The following is a 17411-nucleotide window of genomic DNA, read 5'->3' on the forward strand; positions in this document are numbered from 1 at the left end:
CCCACTCTACCTAGCAGGGTGTGACTTCTCACCAGAGCCTTCACCATAATCCTACCTCCTATTTCTGTAAGGTTGTGAAGTTTCCAAGGGGCTTTCCTTATGACAACTCAGAGAGATAGGTAATTTTTTTCAGAAAAGGAGACTGAGGTTCAGAGAAGTGACCTGACAGCTTGTAAATGGCAGAGCTCTCCACTCCACCAATCTGCCTTCCTCTCATGTCACAGCTTGTCACAAAATATACGTGTCTGTGTCCTAAGAAATGGGATTTTCTGACCCTAAAACTATAGATATTCATTTTTAAAAAATCACCTTTGGAAGGGCCCCTTCTTGCACTCGCATGGAATAGTGCAAACCCCAGGTAGCTGCCCACCCTGCACACCCCTAGCCTTGGCTAGGTTTCCTGAGGCCAGAACCCTGAGGTGCCAGCCAGCTTGCGCTAACCCTCCTTCCTGAGACAGCCCTTTCTCTGAACACCTTCAGCATCCTGTTTGAAAGACTTTCCACTGAAGCCCTCAGAGGCCGATCTAACCTCCCCAAGCCTAGTCAAGGATGTCTCCTCCACCACCACTGCCCCCAACACCAGGGCCGCCGGACCCACCTTGAGGATCTGTCCTCGTCCAGGCTGCAGCAAGGGGTCGGCTTGAAGTTCCCCGGCCCACACCCCAGTGCAATTGATGATGACGTCTGCCCCTTCTCTCGCCACCTGGGGACAAATGGCACATGCGGAGCGGGGAGGAGAGGGCAGCTGAGCACAGCCTCCTTTGCCAAGTGCTCCTAGGCATCCCTCTCTGGGGAGCCCAGAAACCCCAGTGGGGCCAGGAGCAGAGAAGAAGGACCCAGTCCAGGCCCTTCTCTTGTGGTTTCCACCCCCACCCCCATCAAGGTTCGCCCGGGACTGGGAAAGGGGCATTCCCAGGGACTGGATCTGATGCTCTAACATCCTTTAAAAAATAATTCTGAATAATTTAATATTGTGATTAATCACTAGATTTAGCAATACCAGTTGACTATAAGCTCTTTGAAGGCAGGGACTGTTTTCTTTATATCCTCTGTGCCTGGCACACAGTAGGCACTTAATAGATGCTTATTGGATTGAACCAAGTTGAACTGAGATAAAAGAACCAGCACCTAAACACAAGTTTCTGTGTGTTTAATGATAAACAAAATAATCCACAAATCCTCTCTCCATGTGAGCGAGCCCCTTAGCGTAGGAGTCAAAGTTTCCTTACCTGTAAGATGATCACAATAACAAAATAATAACCAATTTCTACAGCACTTTAAGGTTTGCCAAATACTTGTGAGGGAGGTTCTATTAGTGTCCCCACTTTGCAAATGAGGAAACTGAGGCTGAAAGGCAAAATGATCTGGCCAGGTTCACACAGCTAGTAAGTGTCTGAAGCTAGATTTGAGCTTAGGTCTTCCTGACCCCAGGCATGGCACACCATCTCTCATGCCATCTAGCTGCCTCAAAGTCACTTTAAATACACAATACTCTTTCTGTGGTCTGCTTTACTATGGAAATGCTTAGGGTGGGGTTGATTGTGTGTGTGCGTTTGTTAAATTCAGAATAAAAAATGTAAACGCTGTGTAAATGATGGTTGTTATTGTCTACAGTTACACAAAAAAGGAACAGAATCAGGATTTGAACTCAGGTCCTCTGACTTTAGAACCAGTATACTTTTTACTACAAGCATCTATTGAGCACCTACTGCACTTAACATGACCCATATTGTTACTTTATGGATTTTTTTTAAAAGTAATGGGACAGGATTTTTAAGGAAAGAAAACCAATCCATTAAACTGGTAGCAACAGAACCAGGAAAATCCACATCTGGGCTGTAAAATACAAGACCAGAGAGACAAAATTCTTGTTCCAATTAAAGCAAACATCAGCCCTATTTCTTTCATTCCATTTTAACCATTTACTAGGGAGCTTTTATGACAGAAAACGAAGAAAATACCATTTCATTGGGATGGGCATCATTTCATAACTTTAGCATTGACGGATTTTTTGCATGCTTTAATCCAATTAATGCATTTCAGTTTGTTCTTGCCCTTTTTTAAGAACTTAAGCCTTTTCTGTGGCCTTCCTTAATCCAAAGGCTATTGATCATCCTTTTTGTGATAATGTTGTAAATACAAATGTATGAAATAAAAGAATGAAAATCAACCCAACAAAACATCCCTGTCAAGGCCTGGGGATAAAAAGAAAGACAAAAACAGTCCAACAGGCCTGTCCTCAAGGAGCAACTAGTCTAATGGGGGAGACACCATGCAAATAACTAGGTAAATACAAGATATATACAGAGTAACTGTTAGTCACTTAATCCGTTAGTATTTATTAAGCACCTACTATGTGCCAGATCTGGAGTCAGGAAATCCAGCCTCAGACATTTATTGACCATGTGACCTTGGCCAAGTCACTTAACCCTGTTTGCCTCTGTTCCCTCATCTGTAAAATGAGCTGGAGAAGGAAATGGTAAGCCACTACAGTATCCTTGCCAAGAAAATACCAAATGGGGTCACAAAGAGTCGAACATGACTGAAACAACTGAACAACAAAAGCATCTACTATTTTTTCTACTTCTAAATTTTATTTATTCATTTTTTAGTTTTCAACATTCACCTCCATATGCTTTTGAGTTTTAAATTTTCTCCCCCTCCCGCCCCAAGATGGCATAAAAGCATCTACTATGTGCCAAGTCTGCAGTCAGGAAGACTTGTCTTCCTAAGTTCAAATCAAGCCTCAGGCTCTTACTGGCTGTGTGACCCTGGACAAGTCATTTAACTCTGTCTGCCTCAGTTTCCTCATCTGTCAAATGAGATAGAGAAGGAAATGGCAAATCAATCCAGTACCTTTGCCAAGAAAACCCCAAGTGGGGTCATGAAAGAATCAGACACAACTGAAAAAGAGTGAACAACATGTGCCAAGTACCATGTTAAGCTCTGGGGCTACAAAGAAAGAGAAAAGCATCCCCTGCCTGCCAGGAGCTCACAGGCCAAAATGGAAAGTACTTAAAAGTGAGGGCAAGGGGTTACTGCAAACCAGAAGCTTCCCCTGCCCTCCCCCGCCCTCCGTGGAAGGTTCTGGGTGCCCAGCGAGGGGAGGCAGCTAGAATCAAGAAGAATGGCCCTGGTCTCCCTCCCGCCTTTGGCCAATCCATTCTTCAGCCTTGACTTACCTCCTCAAAGGAGTGGACTTTTCTCAGGAAGAACTTGACTCCCCGTTCAGTTAACCTGCAACACAACAAGGTTCCAGCAGGGGAAGGTGGTCGGTCAGTCAGAAGGCCACAGTCCTGCCCAGTGTTCTTCTTCGCAAGACCTAGAGCTTCAAGACCATCTAGTCTAATGCTCTCATCTTCTAAATGGAGAGACTAAGGTGAGCTTTTAAAGGCTGTGAAACCCAAGAAGCTCATTTTACAGTTGGAGAAACTGAGGCTCAGAGAGGGGAAAATACAAATAACAAAGCCAAGATTTGAACCTGGGTCATCTGTCTCCAACATTGACTCTCCCCAGTTCCTCAGTAGTTAAAGGGGTCTCTGGCCTCCTGTTCCTCCAGCTGGATTTAGGGCCTGGAGAAAGGGTTCTTCATCTTTTGGGGGGTCATGGACAGTCTGAGGAAGCCTATGGACTTCTCAGAATCAAATTTTTAAATTCGTAAAAATAAAGTGCATAGAATTACCAAAGAAGAATGTGGAAATAAAAGTCCTCAGAATATGCAAAAAACAATTCACAGACCTCAGGTTAAGAACCCCTAGAGGCCAAGCTGTGGTCTCCTGGGGAGCCTGAGGCTGGAGAATCCCTGGAGCTCAGCAGTTCAGAACTGAAGTGGGACTTAAGCTAATTAGGCTTAATCACACTGGAACCCAGATCTTCTGCCTCCAAGACAGGTTCTCCACCTCTCCATCACCCACTGCCTCTCTGTTGTATCCAAGGACACAAAGACACATGAAACAATCCCCCTACCCAAGGAACTTCGACTCCACCGGACATTTTGGTAGAGAGGCCTCCATAGAGAGAGTCCCAGAATCTACATGAAACAATCCCTACACCCAAGGAACTTCGACTCCACTAGACATCTTGGTAGAGAGAAGCCCTCCATAGACAGAGTCCCAGAATCTCCAAGGCTGAATCTCAGAGGCATCTAGTCCAACTTAGACTAGAACAACTTGTCCACCAAGTGGCCATCCTCGACTTGTCTGAAGCAGTCCAGGTCTAGTGAGGAAAAAACAGATGCCTCCTGAGGCTGCCCAGATTGAGAAGGCTCTAACTGCGCCTAGCTTAAATCTGTCTCCTTGTAGTATCTACCCCCCGCTTTTATTTCTGCCCCTTGGAGCCAGGCTGAAAAGATGGAATCATTCATGGGTCCTTTAAATACAACACTATATTATTTTGTCAGGATAATGAATGGCATTCTTCAGCCTGAGAGGCTGAATCCCCTCCCACCCACCCAGCCATGCTCCTGATCGGAATGGGGCAGCACTCACCTCTGGGTAAGCCAAGACAGATAGCTCTTGCCCTCCAGGATCAATGCTGTGTTGAACCATCCATAGCTAACACAAGAGATGAGGAGCAAAGGAATGGAATGGAAGAAGGACCAGGCCCAGCAATTCATATACATTTTAAAATCATTTTACTATAATGTGCAAATACACTTGAAATACAAATTATTACAAGCAGATACTATAATTTTACTTTAAATTAAACATTTTTATATTCTTATTTCTATTCTTTCTTCCTTTAGGATTAAGAAAAAATGCACTTCATCCATCGACAAAGCTTGGTCCTAAAAGGTATTCTTAAATTCCCATCCTTTTGATGTTGGAAGAGTTATCTCCCCAAGCTGTCCTCAAAGCAGACTGGACATAGGCCTACCTACATGTAGGGGTTTGGCAGGGGTTAGGCTTGGAAGCCCAAGGCAATGCTGTTCATGGCTCCACAAGGGAAAGTACCAGCCAACAGTGCCTGCCATACAACAGCCTTGGGGGGAGTTCTGCTCTGCCTGAAGGGAACTACCCCCTGCCCAATTGTCCCATCAGTCCTACCTATAACCAGGAAACAGCTCAAGCTCTCGGGGCGTCAGTTTCCGGAACCCCAGAACGGTGTCCTTCCAGGAGGGATCCTGCACAGGGAAAAATCATGACCCCATGAGCTCCAAAGGGAGCTTCTAATACAAACTCTTACCCCTTCAGAAATCCCCTGTATCAACCAACCAAAAAGCACATTGTATATGGTCTCTTAGCATGTACCAGGTACTATGCTAAACCTTGCGATAGGAAGAAAAGGCAAAAACAATGCTTGCCCTCCAGAAGCTCACCTTCCAGTGGGGGAGACCACATGATCACCTCTAAATACATACACAATGTGTTCAAAATAGATACAGAGGAGCTTTGGAAGGGACAGCTCTCATCAAGGCAGGCTTCATGAAGAAGGTGATACTTGGCCCCAGTCCTGAAAGGAACCAGGGATTTCAAGACACGGAGGTGAAGAGGAAAACATGTCCAGGAATGGAGTGGGTACAGAGCAGAGAGTAGGTCAGTATGGCTTAATCACAAAGTTTCTGGAAGGAGACCAACGTGTAAGAAGACTGGAAAGGTAGGAGGGGGGCATGTTACGAAGAGAAAAGCAGTCACCAGGATTCCACTTGAATACCTCCAGCAATGAGAACCTCACTATCTACATTTAGAGACAGCTCCACGAGGACCTTCTTCCTCCCAATAATAGGTGCCATTTCTATAATGATTCAAAGCTTGCAGAGGGCTCCTTATCAACTCATCTCATCTGAGCTTCACCACAACTTTGTGACTTTGGTGCTAGGAGTATTATTGTCACCATTTTGCAAATAAGGAAGTGGAGGCCAGTTCAGAGAGGTTAAGCAAGTGGCCCAAGGTCACACAGCTAAGGTTATGTAGTCATGGATCTGGAGCTGGAAGGGACCCAGGGAGCCATTTAGTCCACTTTATAGACAGCCAAACTTAAGCCCACCAAGGTTAAGTGACTTGGCCAAGGTCACACAGGTAGAAAGTAAAAGAACTGGGATTTGAATTCCAGTCTTATGACTCAGTTTAGCATTTTTTCCTCTTACCATAGCAAGTTTCAGAAGCAGATTTAGAATGCATATCTTTCTGGCTCCAAGTCCAACTCATATATGTTTATATTGTCCCTAAATCCGTGTCTTAGTATACCTTCTACTCATTGGTGTTAATTCTACTTTCCAGAGCTATACAGAATATAAGCGATACTAGAATCAGGGAGATCTGAGTTCAAATCCTGAGTCAGCCATTTTCTAGCTTTATGACCCCAGGCAAGTCACTCAACTTCTGTCTGCCTCAGTTTCCTTATCTGTAAAATGGGGATAATAATCGTGCCTCCCTCCCAGGGTTGTTGTAAGAACAAAAAGAGGTAATCATTATAAAGCACTTAGTCCAGTGGCTGACACATAGCAAACACTATACAAACGTTAGCTATCATAGTAAATTTTAAAGCTCTGTATAATTGCTAGCTATCGTCATTCATGCCCTTCTTTCTACACACACAGCCACCCCCTAATCCAGACCCTCATCACCTCTTGACTAGATTATTTCAACGGCAACTGCATCCTAAGTGCATCACCGTCTATCCAGAGGTGAGCGGCATGTTTCATGTTTGGTCCTCTGGAATGGCGGTTGGTCATCGCGTTGACCAGAGTTCCGAAGTCCTTCAGAGTTGCCTATTTCCACAATATGGTTGTTATTGTATAAATTGTTCTCCTGATTCTGCTCGCTTCGCTTTGCATCAGTTCATAAAAGTCTTCCCAGGTTTCTCCGCAACCATCCCTTTCATCTTTCTTACAGCACAATAGTATTCCATCACATTTTTATGCCCTAACTTGTTCAGCCATTCCCCAATGGATGGGCCTCTCTTTTAGTTTCTAATTCTTTGCTGTTTCCAACAAAGACTCTCTCCCTCCCAGGACTGAGGTCAAGCCAAGAGTGGGGAACCTGCGGCCTCGAGGTTGTGGCCTCAAGGCTGCAGGATCCCCAATTCTGGGTCAAGCTGACTTACCGGGACAACTTTGGTGAAGAGGTTGTAGCCTGAGATGAGGAATAGACCCATTTTCTTGGCTTCTGGAGAATTGACGTAGCCCAGTAGGTATTCAAAGGTCTTTTGGTTCCAAGCCCTGTGAGGACAGACACACACTTCAGGCAAAGGGGTGGGAAAACTCCTGGAAGTAGCTACTGGCATCACCATTGTGCTAGCCCCAGGAGGGACCCTCAGTAGAGCTGGGAGCTGGCTGGGGCCTGGTCTGAGAAAGGGGAGGGCTGGAGGAGACTTCAGAAATCAGCTAGATCCTACATCTGGAACCAGAAGGGACCTCGGAGGCTGTTGAGTCCAACCCTTTCACTTTACAGATGAGGAAACTGAGGCCCAGATCTTGAAGCCAGAGGGACCTCAGAGGTGTTGAGTCCAAGCTATCATGCTCCTCTTGAAGATGCTTAGCTCTGTCAAGTTCCCCCTGCTCACATCTTACGTGCAATACTATGAGCTGACATCACTCACTCCTGCCCAGAGGCACCCAGGTAAAGCCTCCAGTGCTAAGGGAAAGAACCAGACCTGGAGCCAGAGGACCTGGGTTCAAACATTCGCTGCTCACTATGAGTGCAATATTTGTTTAGCACCTACTATGTGCCAAGCAGCACTGTATTGGGAATACAGGCAAAGAACGAAAGATCACCTTCCCTCAAGGAGTTCACATTCTATCAGGTACATACAGTGACATGGGAGACACTAGCACAGGACTGCCCAGCATGGCATGCCCACATCAGAGAAGGGGCTGTGCTCCATGAGCAAAGCAGAATTGAACTGCCTTGACTCCAACATGGTGATGGCATTTCGGTCCTCTTTGAGAATGAAGGACAGCAACCATATGCTGATGCACATTCATGTATCTATATAGATATATGTATGCATGTAAATATGTATGTGTGCAAATACATGCATGTACATGTATGACTAGATACAAAATAAGGAAAAGGTGGCTTGGGAAGGGAGTTCATGAACAGCTGAGATCAGAAAAACCTTCTTGTTGAAGGCAAGTCACAGCATAGCTCTGGGCCTGTTTCCTCCTCTGTCAGATTGGCATCTAAGGGCTCCTCCAGCTCTCGATCTATGAGTCAAGGAATCCAAACTCCAAATCCCTCCCTCTCTCCCCCTCCTTCTTTATCAAAATTCCCCTCCCCCTATTCTCTCCCCTCAGCTTATGTGTCATTAAAGGATAGGAATTCATTCTCACTAAAGTGTAAGTGGCTGATCTGGAACTTAAAGAGCTAGGTTTAGAATTCTGTCTCCATTGATCTTTGCCTGGATGACTATCGACCAATCCCTTAACTAACTGCACCTTAGATAATGAATTTCATCTCTGGGATATTCCCTTTCCTCATTAATAAAGTGGGGATGGTTGTGTATTGGTCTGAATAGAGGCTGTCCTTCCACTCACCTTCAAAATATGGGCTAGAGTAGCACTTCTCCAAGGTTTTGGTGGCAGAACCCTTTCCCCTCTTAAAAATGATCAGGACCCCAAAGAGCTTTTGTATACGTGGGTTATATCATGCAATACTTACTGCATTAGAAATGAAAACAAATCACATTTTAAAATATGAATGCATTAATTCATTAAAAATAATATTAAACTCATTATGTTTTCATGAAACACAGCAAAATTCTCCAAAACAAAAAAAAAATTTAGTGAGAAGAGTAACCTTGCTTTGCATGTTTTTGCAAATCTCTTTAATGTCTGACTTCAATCAAAAACAGTAGAATTCTCATGTCTGCCTCTGCATTTAATCTATTGTAATATGTGGCTTTGGCAAAGGACATAAAGAAAATCCAGGCTCCCACAGATACACAGTTGAAAAGGGGAGGAGTACCTTAATAGGCAAATGTTATGGAGAGAGAGGCTGAAGCCCAGGGAGGTTAAGTGATTTGCCCCGAGTCACAGGGAGGAAGCATCAGAGGCTGGAAGAGACCTCAGAAACTGTTGAGCCCAATTTCTTCATTTTACAGAGAGAGAAACTACAGTGGTAAGTGACTTGCCCAAGGTCATCTAGAGAGTAAATATGAGAGGCAGGATTTGAACCCAGGTCCTCAGTCTCCAGAACTAGTATTTTTTTCCCTGTCTCTGGACAGTTCAATTCTTTTTGTTACCAAAAAAAAAAAAAAAAAAAAACCAAACTTCTCCAAGGCCCCAGATTGCCAGAAGAGGCTGATACAGGGGCCCCCACAATGATCCCTACAGGGTCAGTAGAAATGGGTATTGCTACTGTTACCGTAGCATCAGATGAGTTGGAATGCTCCGTGACTAAAGGTCAGATTGACACAGCCAGTGCTTGCCTCTCTGAGCTAGAACCACTGGAGTGGCTGGCCCCACCCCCACCCCACCCCGGGGTTCCTTGCTTACCTCTCCTGCAGTTCCTCTGAGAGGTAGGGCTGCCAGAAGCCTGCAGCCCCATCGCTAGTGGTGAGGGGAGTGAAGCGGTCGGCGTACACCTCGATGGACAGGGGCCGCAGGGTGCGGTGGTAATGCTGGTGGATGCACAGCGCAGTGGACAGTCCGATCACTCCTGCCCCAATCACGACCACACGCATGGTGGAGGCTGTAGGGAGTGGAGAAAAGAGGGTCAGCCTCAGAGGTGAGACAGCCTCCAGCAGAAAAGAGCTGATGATGGGACTCGGTTTCCTTCTTCAGAAACCTCAGGACTTTGAGTAAATGGCAATCCCTGTTCTAAGACACATCACTTACACTTATTAGCCATGTGACCTTGGACAAATCACATTCCCTCTCTGAGACTCAGTTTCCTCATCGGTAAAATGCTGAGATTGGCCAAATGGCCTATGACGTCCCAGCTCTAGGTCCATCACCATGGATCACCTCTATGGATTTATCCGATTTATCCTGCATGTAGCTTGTATGTGTGTATGTTTGTTATCTTTCCAATTAGACCGTGAGCTCCTTGAGATCAGGGATGATCTCTTCCTTTCTTTGTATCTCCAGAGCTTGGCACAATGCCTGGCACAGAGCAATAAATGCTTGTTGACTGACTAGCTGACCTGGTCTAGCCAACCAAAATGTTGTTACCTTCTAGGTGCCATGAAATAGGCATTGGTGAGCAGGATCATTGTATGGAGGTCAGTCTTTAAGGTGAAGGGCCTTGAGATCATGCCATAGGAATACGGGTTGATGCCAAAGAGGGACTAACCTTGTTTTGCTTGGCCCCAGGAAGAAAGGAGCCAAGGACAGCAAGTGGAAGACACAGAAAGGTAGATTCAGCCTTGATGTCAGAGAAATTTTTCCTTAAAATGAAGGGGTCCCAAAGGACAAGGGACTGCTTGGGGAGGTAGAGGGTACTTCATCAAAGAGGGCCTTCAGCCAAAGGCTAGATGACCATTTGTTACATATGTTGTAGACAGAATCCTTGTTCAGGTATGGGTTGGACCAGATGGCCACTAGGTAGTCTTCCATCCGTTAGTCAATCGATCAACAATTCTTAGTTCTGGGGTTGTGTTATTCTATAAAGCTGGTAACTATCTGCCCTTTTCTGAAAAATCGTCATATGTGGAAAGACCATTTCCCATGTCTCTAAGCTTCCCCATCTTTAGAGGAAAAAAAGGGAGTTTAGCTGAAACTCTATTACTCTCTAACCCAGGTGACCCCAACCAGTTGGTCACGGTCTACTGGTAAATATTCAAGTGTGACTTGGGTTAATTACACAACTGACCACTGTGGTCATACCTTGTCTGCTGGGCCAGATCACAAACTGCTGGATCTAGAACTGGAAGGGACCCCAGAGGCCATCAAGCCCAGCTACTTCATTATTTTACAGGAGAGTAAACTGAGGCTAAGAGAGTTTAAGTGCCCAAAGGCACACAACCAGTAAATGTCAGAAATACAAACATGGGTTTAGAGCTGGAAAGGACCCTTCATTTCACAGGTGAGGAAACTGAGGCTCAGAGAGTTTAACTTGCCCAAGGTCAGACAATTGATAAATAGAAGAAATATGAGCTCAAGAGCTGTAGTTTTATGAGTGTAGAACCACAGAATTCCTTGCTGGTCAACATCTGACCTCTTTCCTGTACTCATAGATCCATCACCTTAAGCAAGGCTCTCATTGCTTCTCAGCTGAAGTCTCTCCTCCCTCCAGCTCATCCTCCAAATAGCTTCCAAAGTTATGTCTTTAATTATAAATCTCACTGTGTCACCCCCTTCTTAAAAAGCTCCAGTGGTCTCCTAACGGCTCTCAAATCAAATATAAACTTCTCCATTTCATTTTTTAATTCCTGAGTTCAAATCTGGCCTCAGACACTTACTAGCTGAGTGACCCTGTTTGCCTTAGAAGGAAATGGCAAATCACTCCAGGATCAAGAGCTCTATTTACATTTTGAGGAGATTTCTGGATTTTAGGAGAGTGGCAGACTTCCAGCTGCATTGGAAGATACTTGTTTTATCATGTATTGTGTTCTTGCAGTAAGGGCTATCTGTTTTAATCAGGTCTGTGTTGAGTTAAAATAAGCTGTATACATTATGTGAGCATGAATCGGCTTCTATGGAAAGCCAAATCCATTGTGCCACAGTCACCTGACCAGCGCTCACTGGAACATAAGAAGCCCACAGACTTGCTATAAGGCTGGGCTTCCCTCGTGACTGCTGGGAGCTCTGAACCAGTTTTGATTGGCTAGACCTACGTGTAACAGAGGGATGGCCAATAAGCGCCGCCCTCAGACGCTGAGCATGCTGGATGCAGGTTCCTCAGCCTTTTCCATGGAGAGCTGCCTGAGCCAGGAACCATGATGCCTACTGCACAGGCTCATGAGGATGGGGCTTATTGGCCAGTCCTTCTCATACACAAACACACACAGTCTGACGGTGAAGCAGTCCGGCCCTACAGAAAGAGGCAGAGCTGAAGCATAGAAGGTTGCTGACTGGTCACCCTAGAAAGCATTTTTTTGAATATTTCTATCCAGTGGGACAAACTCCCCAGTGAATGGTACTATCAGTGCCACCTGGTGGTGGAAGGAATAACTAGCATTTCTACATCCCTTTTCCTAATTCTTTACAGAGATGATCTTGTTTGAGCCTCAGAACCCCATAAAACAGGTTTGTAGAACACTAGGACCTCTTCAGTCAGTACAGTTCCCCCACCGGTGCAGATCACGATCCAAAGACGCCTGTTTTCGGTCAGTCGTTTTCAGTTGTGTCTACCTCTTCATGACCTCATTTCTTGGCAGAGATACCCGAATGCTTTGAAAGAAAGATGTCATGGTCCTCTTTGAGAACAAAGGACAAACGGCAAAGCAACTGGAGTGATTTGCCATTTCCTTCTCCAGCTCATTTTGCAGATGAGGAAACTGAGGCAAACAGAGTGAAGTGACTTGCCCATTTTAACTCATCTTCATGAGTGTTCCTGACCCCAGGCTCAGTGACTACCCAAATGGGATAATAATTGTGTACTGTGTGCCTGGCACATAGAATTGTTGTTGTACGGTCATTCGGTCTTATCTGACTCTTCACAACCACATGGACTTGTCCGTGGTGTTTTCTTAGCAAAGGTACTAGGATAGTCTGCATTTCCTTTTCCAGGTTATTTTATACATAGGAACTGAGGCAAGTAAGGGTTAAGTGACTTGTCCAGGTTCACACAGCTAGTAAGTGTCTGAGGCTGAATTTGAACTCATATCTTCCTGACTCCAGACCCGGTGCTCTATCCACTGTACCACCCCCTACCCATCCTGTATTCCTCTTGTCCTAATTGGTTCTCTGATTAATCATAAACTCCATTTAAAGCCATTTACAGTTTGGCTCCAAACTATTTTTCTAAACTAAGCATATGTTACTCCCCAGATGACCTACTTAGGGTCACCTGGACATAGCAGTGTTCTGTAGCCAGCTCTAACTGGTTCCTAAGAGCTGATAGTTAAATTTTCAGTGAGAGCATTTATAGCTCCGAACTTGGCAAATGCAACAATTCAGGGCTTGATTTCATGTTTTGTTGATTGTGTAGACTTAAGAAAATCATGGAAACAAAAGTTACTCGGACAGATTAAAACTTAAAAGTGTATCCAGTGCACATGTTTTCCCCAAGAGCCGGTTGTTAAACATTTACCAGCACATTCCAGCCTGTGCATCCTTTGCATAGCTTCCTACATGAGGTTTGTTGGTCTTGTCTCTATACTCCAATCCCTCAAAATTACCTTATATTCGCACTGTATACATCTTGTATATACCTAACCATATACATGCAATTGACTCCCCCACCCCCACTTCCATAGCAGGTGAGCACCCTGAGGTATTTCATTTTTTCTTCTTGAACATCCAGCCCAATGCCTGGCACACAGTAGGGCTTCAGTGAATGTTTATTGACTTTGATCGCCATCCCCTACGCCCACAGCTGAACTGTGAGACATCAGTCTAGTCAGAGGATGCCCTCTGTTAAGTAGAATCATGGGTATGTCCTATCTAGATTTGTCCTGGGGGCTCCGTTTGCCCCAAAAGGAGGGAATCAGCTGTCACTGACCATAAACAAAGCTATGGGACAGCCCAATTCAATTTTCCCTCCTCTGTTCTCCAAACTCTCCTCCCACAGCACCCCACCCCCCCACCTCCTGGCAGCTTGGCCTGCAGGGCCCTGAATGGGGTTTCTGTTGCAGCACATTCTTTAAAAAGGTCTTTTTACCACCGGGTGAGGGGTGGGGAGGAGGGGGGATTGATAAAGGCTCCAGGCCACAAAAATTGGACACTGGACAGGCTTCCTCAGCCAAGTCTCCAGCAGAAACAACACATACAGGAGGCTTCATCATGGGACTTCTCCAGTGAACTCTGGACACGTGTGGTTCAGCTCCGTGCCCACCAGAACTCCAGGAAGACCAGTACTCCCCTCCCCCCACCCCAGCCAACCCCTCTGCTTCAAAGGAGCACACAGAAAATGTTGACAAAGACAGAGGGAGTCAGTCAGTCAGTCAGTCAACAAACACTTATTAATCCCTTACTATATGCCAGAAGCTGTACTGAGAGCTGGCAATCTGAAGAGAGAAAAAAAAAAGTCAGTTCATGATGAGCCTTGAATGCATAGTGAAGCAGACTAAAAAAAAGCTCTCTTCCTTTTTACTGCTTTGTTTGTGTTTTCTTTTGCAACATGACTAATATGGAAATATATTTTGCATGACTTTACATGTGTATTAGATATCAAATTGTGTGCCTTCCTGAGGAGGGGGAGGGATGGGAAGAATGGGGGGAAGAGAGAATTTGGAACTCAAAATTTTCAAAAATGATTGTTACAAAAATTTTTACATGTAATTGGGAAATATTTAATGAAATAAACATAAAGTCAATCAACAAACATTGCCAAGCATTGTGCTAAGCTCTGGGAATGTAAAGAAAGGCAAAAGACAGTCCCAGACCTCAAGGGGGGTATATTCTAAGGGGTTGGGGGTGGGACGATATGTAAGTGACTAGTTATATGCAAGATACAGATGGGATAAATGAAGGTAGAGGCAGTTAGGTGTTGCAGTGGATAGAATGATGGGCCTCAGGTCAGGAAGACTCATGGTCCTGAGTTCAAATGCAGCCTCGGATGCCTCCTAACTGTGCGACCCTGGGCAAGTCACTTTACCCTGTTTGTCTCAGTTTCCTCATCTGTAAAATGAGCTGGAAAAAGAAATGGCAAACACCAGTATTTCTGCTTGGAAAACTCTAAATGGCATCACAGAGTCAGATATGACTGTAAAACAATTCCACAACTACAACAAAAGGAAGGTAATCTGAGAGGGATGGTTGATGGCCTAGTCAGAACACTGGTCTGGAGCCAAACGATCAGAGTTCTTAGGTAAGCTTTGTCACTAAGAAATCCAGTGGCCTTTCGAATTCATTCCCCCCACCCCCAGTGTCTACATGTAAGGAGGTGATTGGTCAGGGGAATTTCCAGGTCAACCTGATGAGCTTTCAGCAAATAAGATAGAAGCACCTTGAGGGCAGACATTGGTTTATTTTTGTCCTGGGTCTCCCCCTCCCATATGGCACACAGTAGGCACTTAATAAATGCTGATTCATTCATTCACTCATTGTAGGGTTTGAGGCTCCGTTTGAGGAGTAGTTTTCCCCATGGAAGGCAAAGCATTGGCTCTTAGGTCCATTTATGCCTTATTTACAAATGACTGAGTCACAGGCAGGTTAAATGAATTGAGAGGCTGTACGGTATGCTGATTATCAGAAAGATCCCAAATCCTGCCTCAGAAATTAGCTTTGTCTTTTTTCTCCCCACCCCCATTTTATTTCTAAAGTTCAGAATAAAATAAATAATTGTTTAAAAAAAGAAACTTATTAGCTGTGTGATGCTAGGTAAATGCTTAACACCTGTAAAATGAGGGGGTTGGACTCCCTGGTCTATAAGGGGTCTTCCGTCTCTAGGTCTCTGATCCTATGACAATTGGCTGCTGTGGGCTGCTGGAGGTTGGAGACACCCCTTTGTCCTAAATCTGCCCAAAGAGGATTAGTTACTGAGATGCCCTTCTTTTTTCACTCTTTGGGGGAAAGATCAGAGAGCACCAGAGGTAGGAGCAGATGTAAGGCTTAGGAGTTGGAGCCACAGTCTTCAAGCAGAGACTGGAGGACCACCCGTTGGGTCTGTTATGGTGGGGATTCCTTCAGGTAGAGGTTGGACCAGATGGCCACTGACACCCCTTCCAATTCCCAATTCTCAAATTCTGGGCTTCTGAGGGAAGGCAGCGGTGGAGGGGGACTCCCTCGATAATTCGCTATGGAAATGCTATCATCATCATTACATTTATAGAACACTTAACGTTTATGTTTAACTTAATGTTACTTTACATACATTATCTCTTTTGAACATCACCTCAACCTGTGGTAGGTCCGTAGGTACCAGAGGTCTTATCATCGCTATTTTGCAAATGAGGAAACTGAGGTCCAGAACCCAGTTTTCCAGTTGTTCACCTGTCACCCAGCTCTTTCCTGTGGCTCCAAAAAGCTGTAGTATGCACACAGCAGCCAAACCTCGGTAAACCTGTCACAGCAGATGGGCTAAACCAGGGGTGGGGAGGCCCTCTAGGTCCTCGAGTACAGTCCTTTGACTGAATTCAAACTTCACAGAACAAATTCTTTTATTTGGGGCTAAGCATTATAAACCAACAGGCTTCAAACCCATCAGTGAGTTAGGAGGACGTCTATCTCAAGCATGTGGAGATGTGCCCCAGCAGAATGGGCAGATGAGGACAATTTGTTCCAATGGCCATGAAGGCGGCTGAAGAAGGTACTATGGATGCTTTGAGCTTGGTCAGGCATCAAAGACACCAGGGTCATCCACTGCATCCTGGACCATAGTCAATCATCTTGACTGTTGTCTTGCTACTGGACCCTGATTACTCTGGAAGAGAGAGTGAGGCTGACCACTGACAAAGTCTGCCTCACTTAAATCCACTTCCCCCTCAAGTCAAGACATCACTATGATGTCATTGGTCTTCTTTGAAAAGAAAGGACAAACACCAACAACAAATGCCTGAAGTAGGATTTGAATCCAGCTCTTGATACCAGATTCCGTATTCCAACCCCTGGACCACACCGCCTCATTCTGTACAGTGTCTAAGTCTAAGGTCTCTCCCAGCTTAAACCTTCTCAGATTCTAGGATCCAATGTTCTATAATAGAGGGCCTTCTGCATTTTGGCATCTTTCTGATGTTTTTTTTTTCTCCAGTCTCTGGAAGTCAAATAAGGTCTTCTGACTCCACAAAGCCAAGGGACATGTCCTGGGGCATTTGGCTCAGGTCACTGAGGCTTCCTCCCCAACGAGTAAAGTGAAAGAAAAAAAAGCAGCTTTCTTCTCCATTTCTGGATGTCGTGGTATCTAGTCATGGTTCTACCCAGCTCATAAACTAACTGTGTGACTTCCAGCAAGCTGAGGCACTCCTCCAGACCTCAATTTCTCCATTTCCCAGGGCTTAGCACAGTGGCTATTACATAGTAGCTGCTGAATGAATGTTGAATGGATAATGAATGAATGAATGGATGGATGGATGGATGGATGGATGGATGGATGGACGGATGAATGAATGAATGGATGAATGGATGGATGGATGAACGGATAGATGGATGGATGGATGGATGGATGGATGGATGGATGGATGGATGGATGGATGGATGGACGGATGGATGGATGAATGAATGGATGAATGAATTTCAGTCATAGGATATCAGAGTTAGAAGGAACCTTAGGGATCATCTAGTGTAATCTCCTTTTTACAGAGGAAGAAACAAAGTCATACAGAGGGGAAGTAACTTACCCCAGGTCACACTAAGAAGGTAGACATCAACAAGTATGAACAAAGCTCAAATTGTCCCTGACTGCACAGATTCTCCCTCTCTGTCTTCC

At 45.0% G+C, this 17411-nt stretch overlaps 1 protein-coding gene across 1 annotated transcript in view; it reads right to left on the bottom strand.

The window, feature by feature from the left end:
• DAO (D-amino acid oxidase) overlaps nucleotides 1–17411 on the bottom strand; it is a 33796-nt gene that overhangs the window by 8767 nt on the left and 7618 nt on the right. The window contains exons 2-7 of the mRNA XM_036741018.1: nucleotides 9437–9632; nucleotides 7045–7159; nucleotides 5046–5122; nucleotides 4488–4553; nucleotides 3183–3237; nucleotides 599–703 (exon numbers count right to left, since the gene is read on the bottom strand). Coding sequence (XP_036596913.1) covers nucleotides 599–703; nucleotides 3183–3237; nucleotides 4488–4553; nucleotides 5046–5122; nucleotides 7045–7159; nucleotides 9437–9624 — 606 coding nt within the window. The 5' untranslated portion in view covers nucleotides 9625–9632. The remainder of the gene's footprint in view (nucleotides 1–598; nucleotides 704–3182; nucleotides 3238–4487; nucleotides 4554–5045; nucleotides 5123–7044; nucleotides 7160–9436; nucleotides 9633–17411) is intronic.

This window comes from Trichosurus vulpecula, chromosome 1 (genome assembly GCF_011100635.1).
Source record: "Trichosurus vulpecula isolate mTriVul1 chromosome 1, mTriVul1.pri, whole genome shotgun sequence".
NCBI classification, from domain to species: domain Eukaryota; kingdom Metazoa; phylum Chordata; class Mammalia; order Diprotodontia; family Phalangeridae; genus Trichosurus; species Trichosurus vulpecula.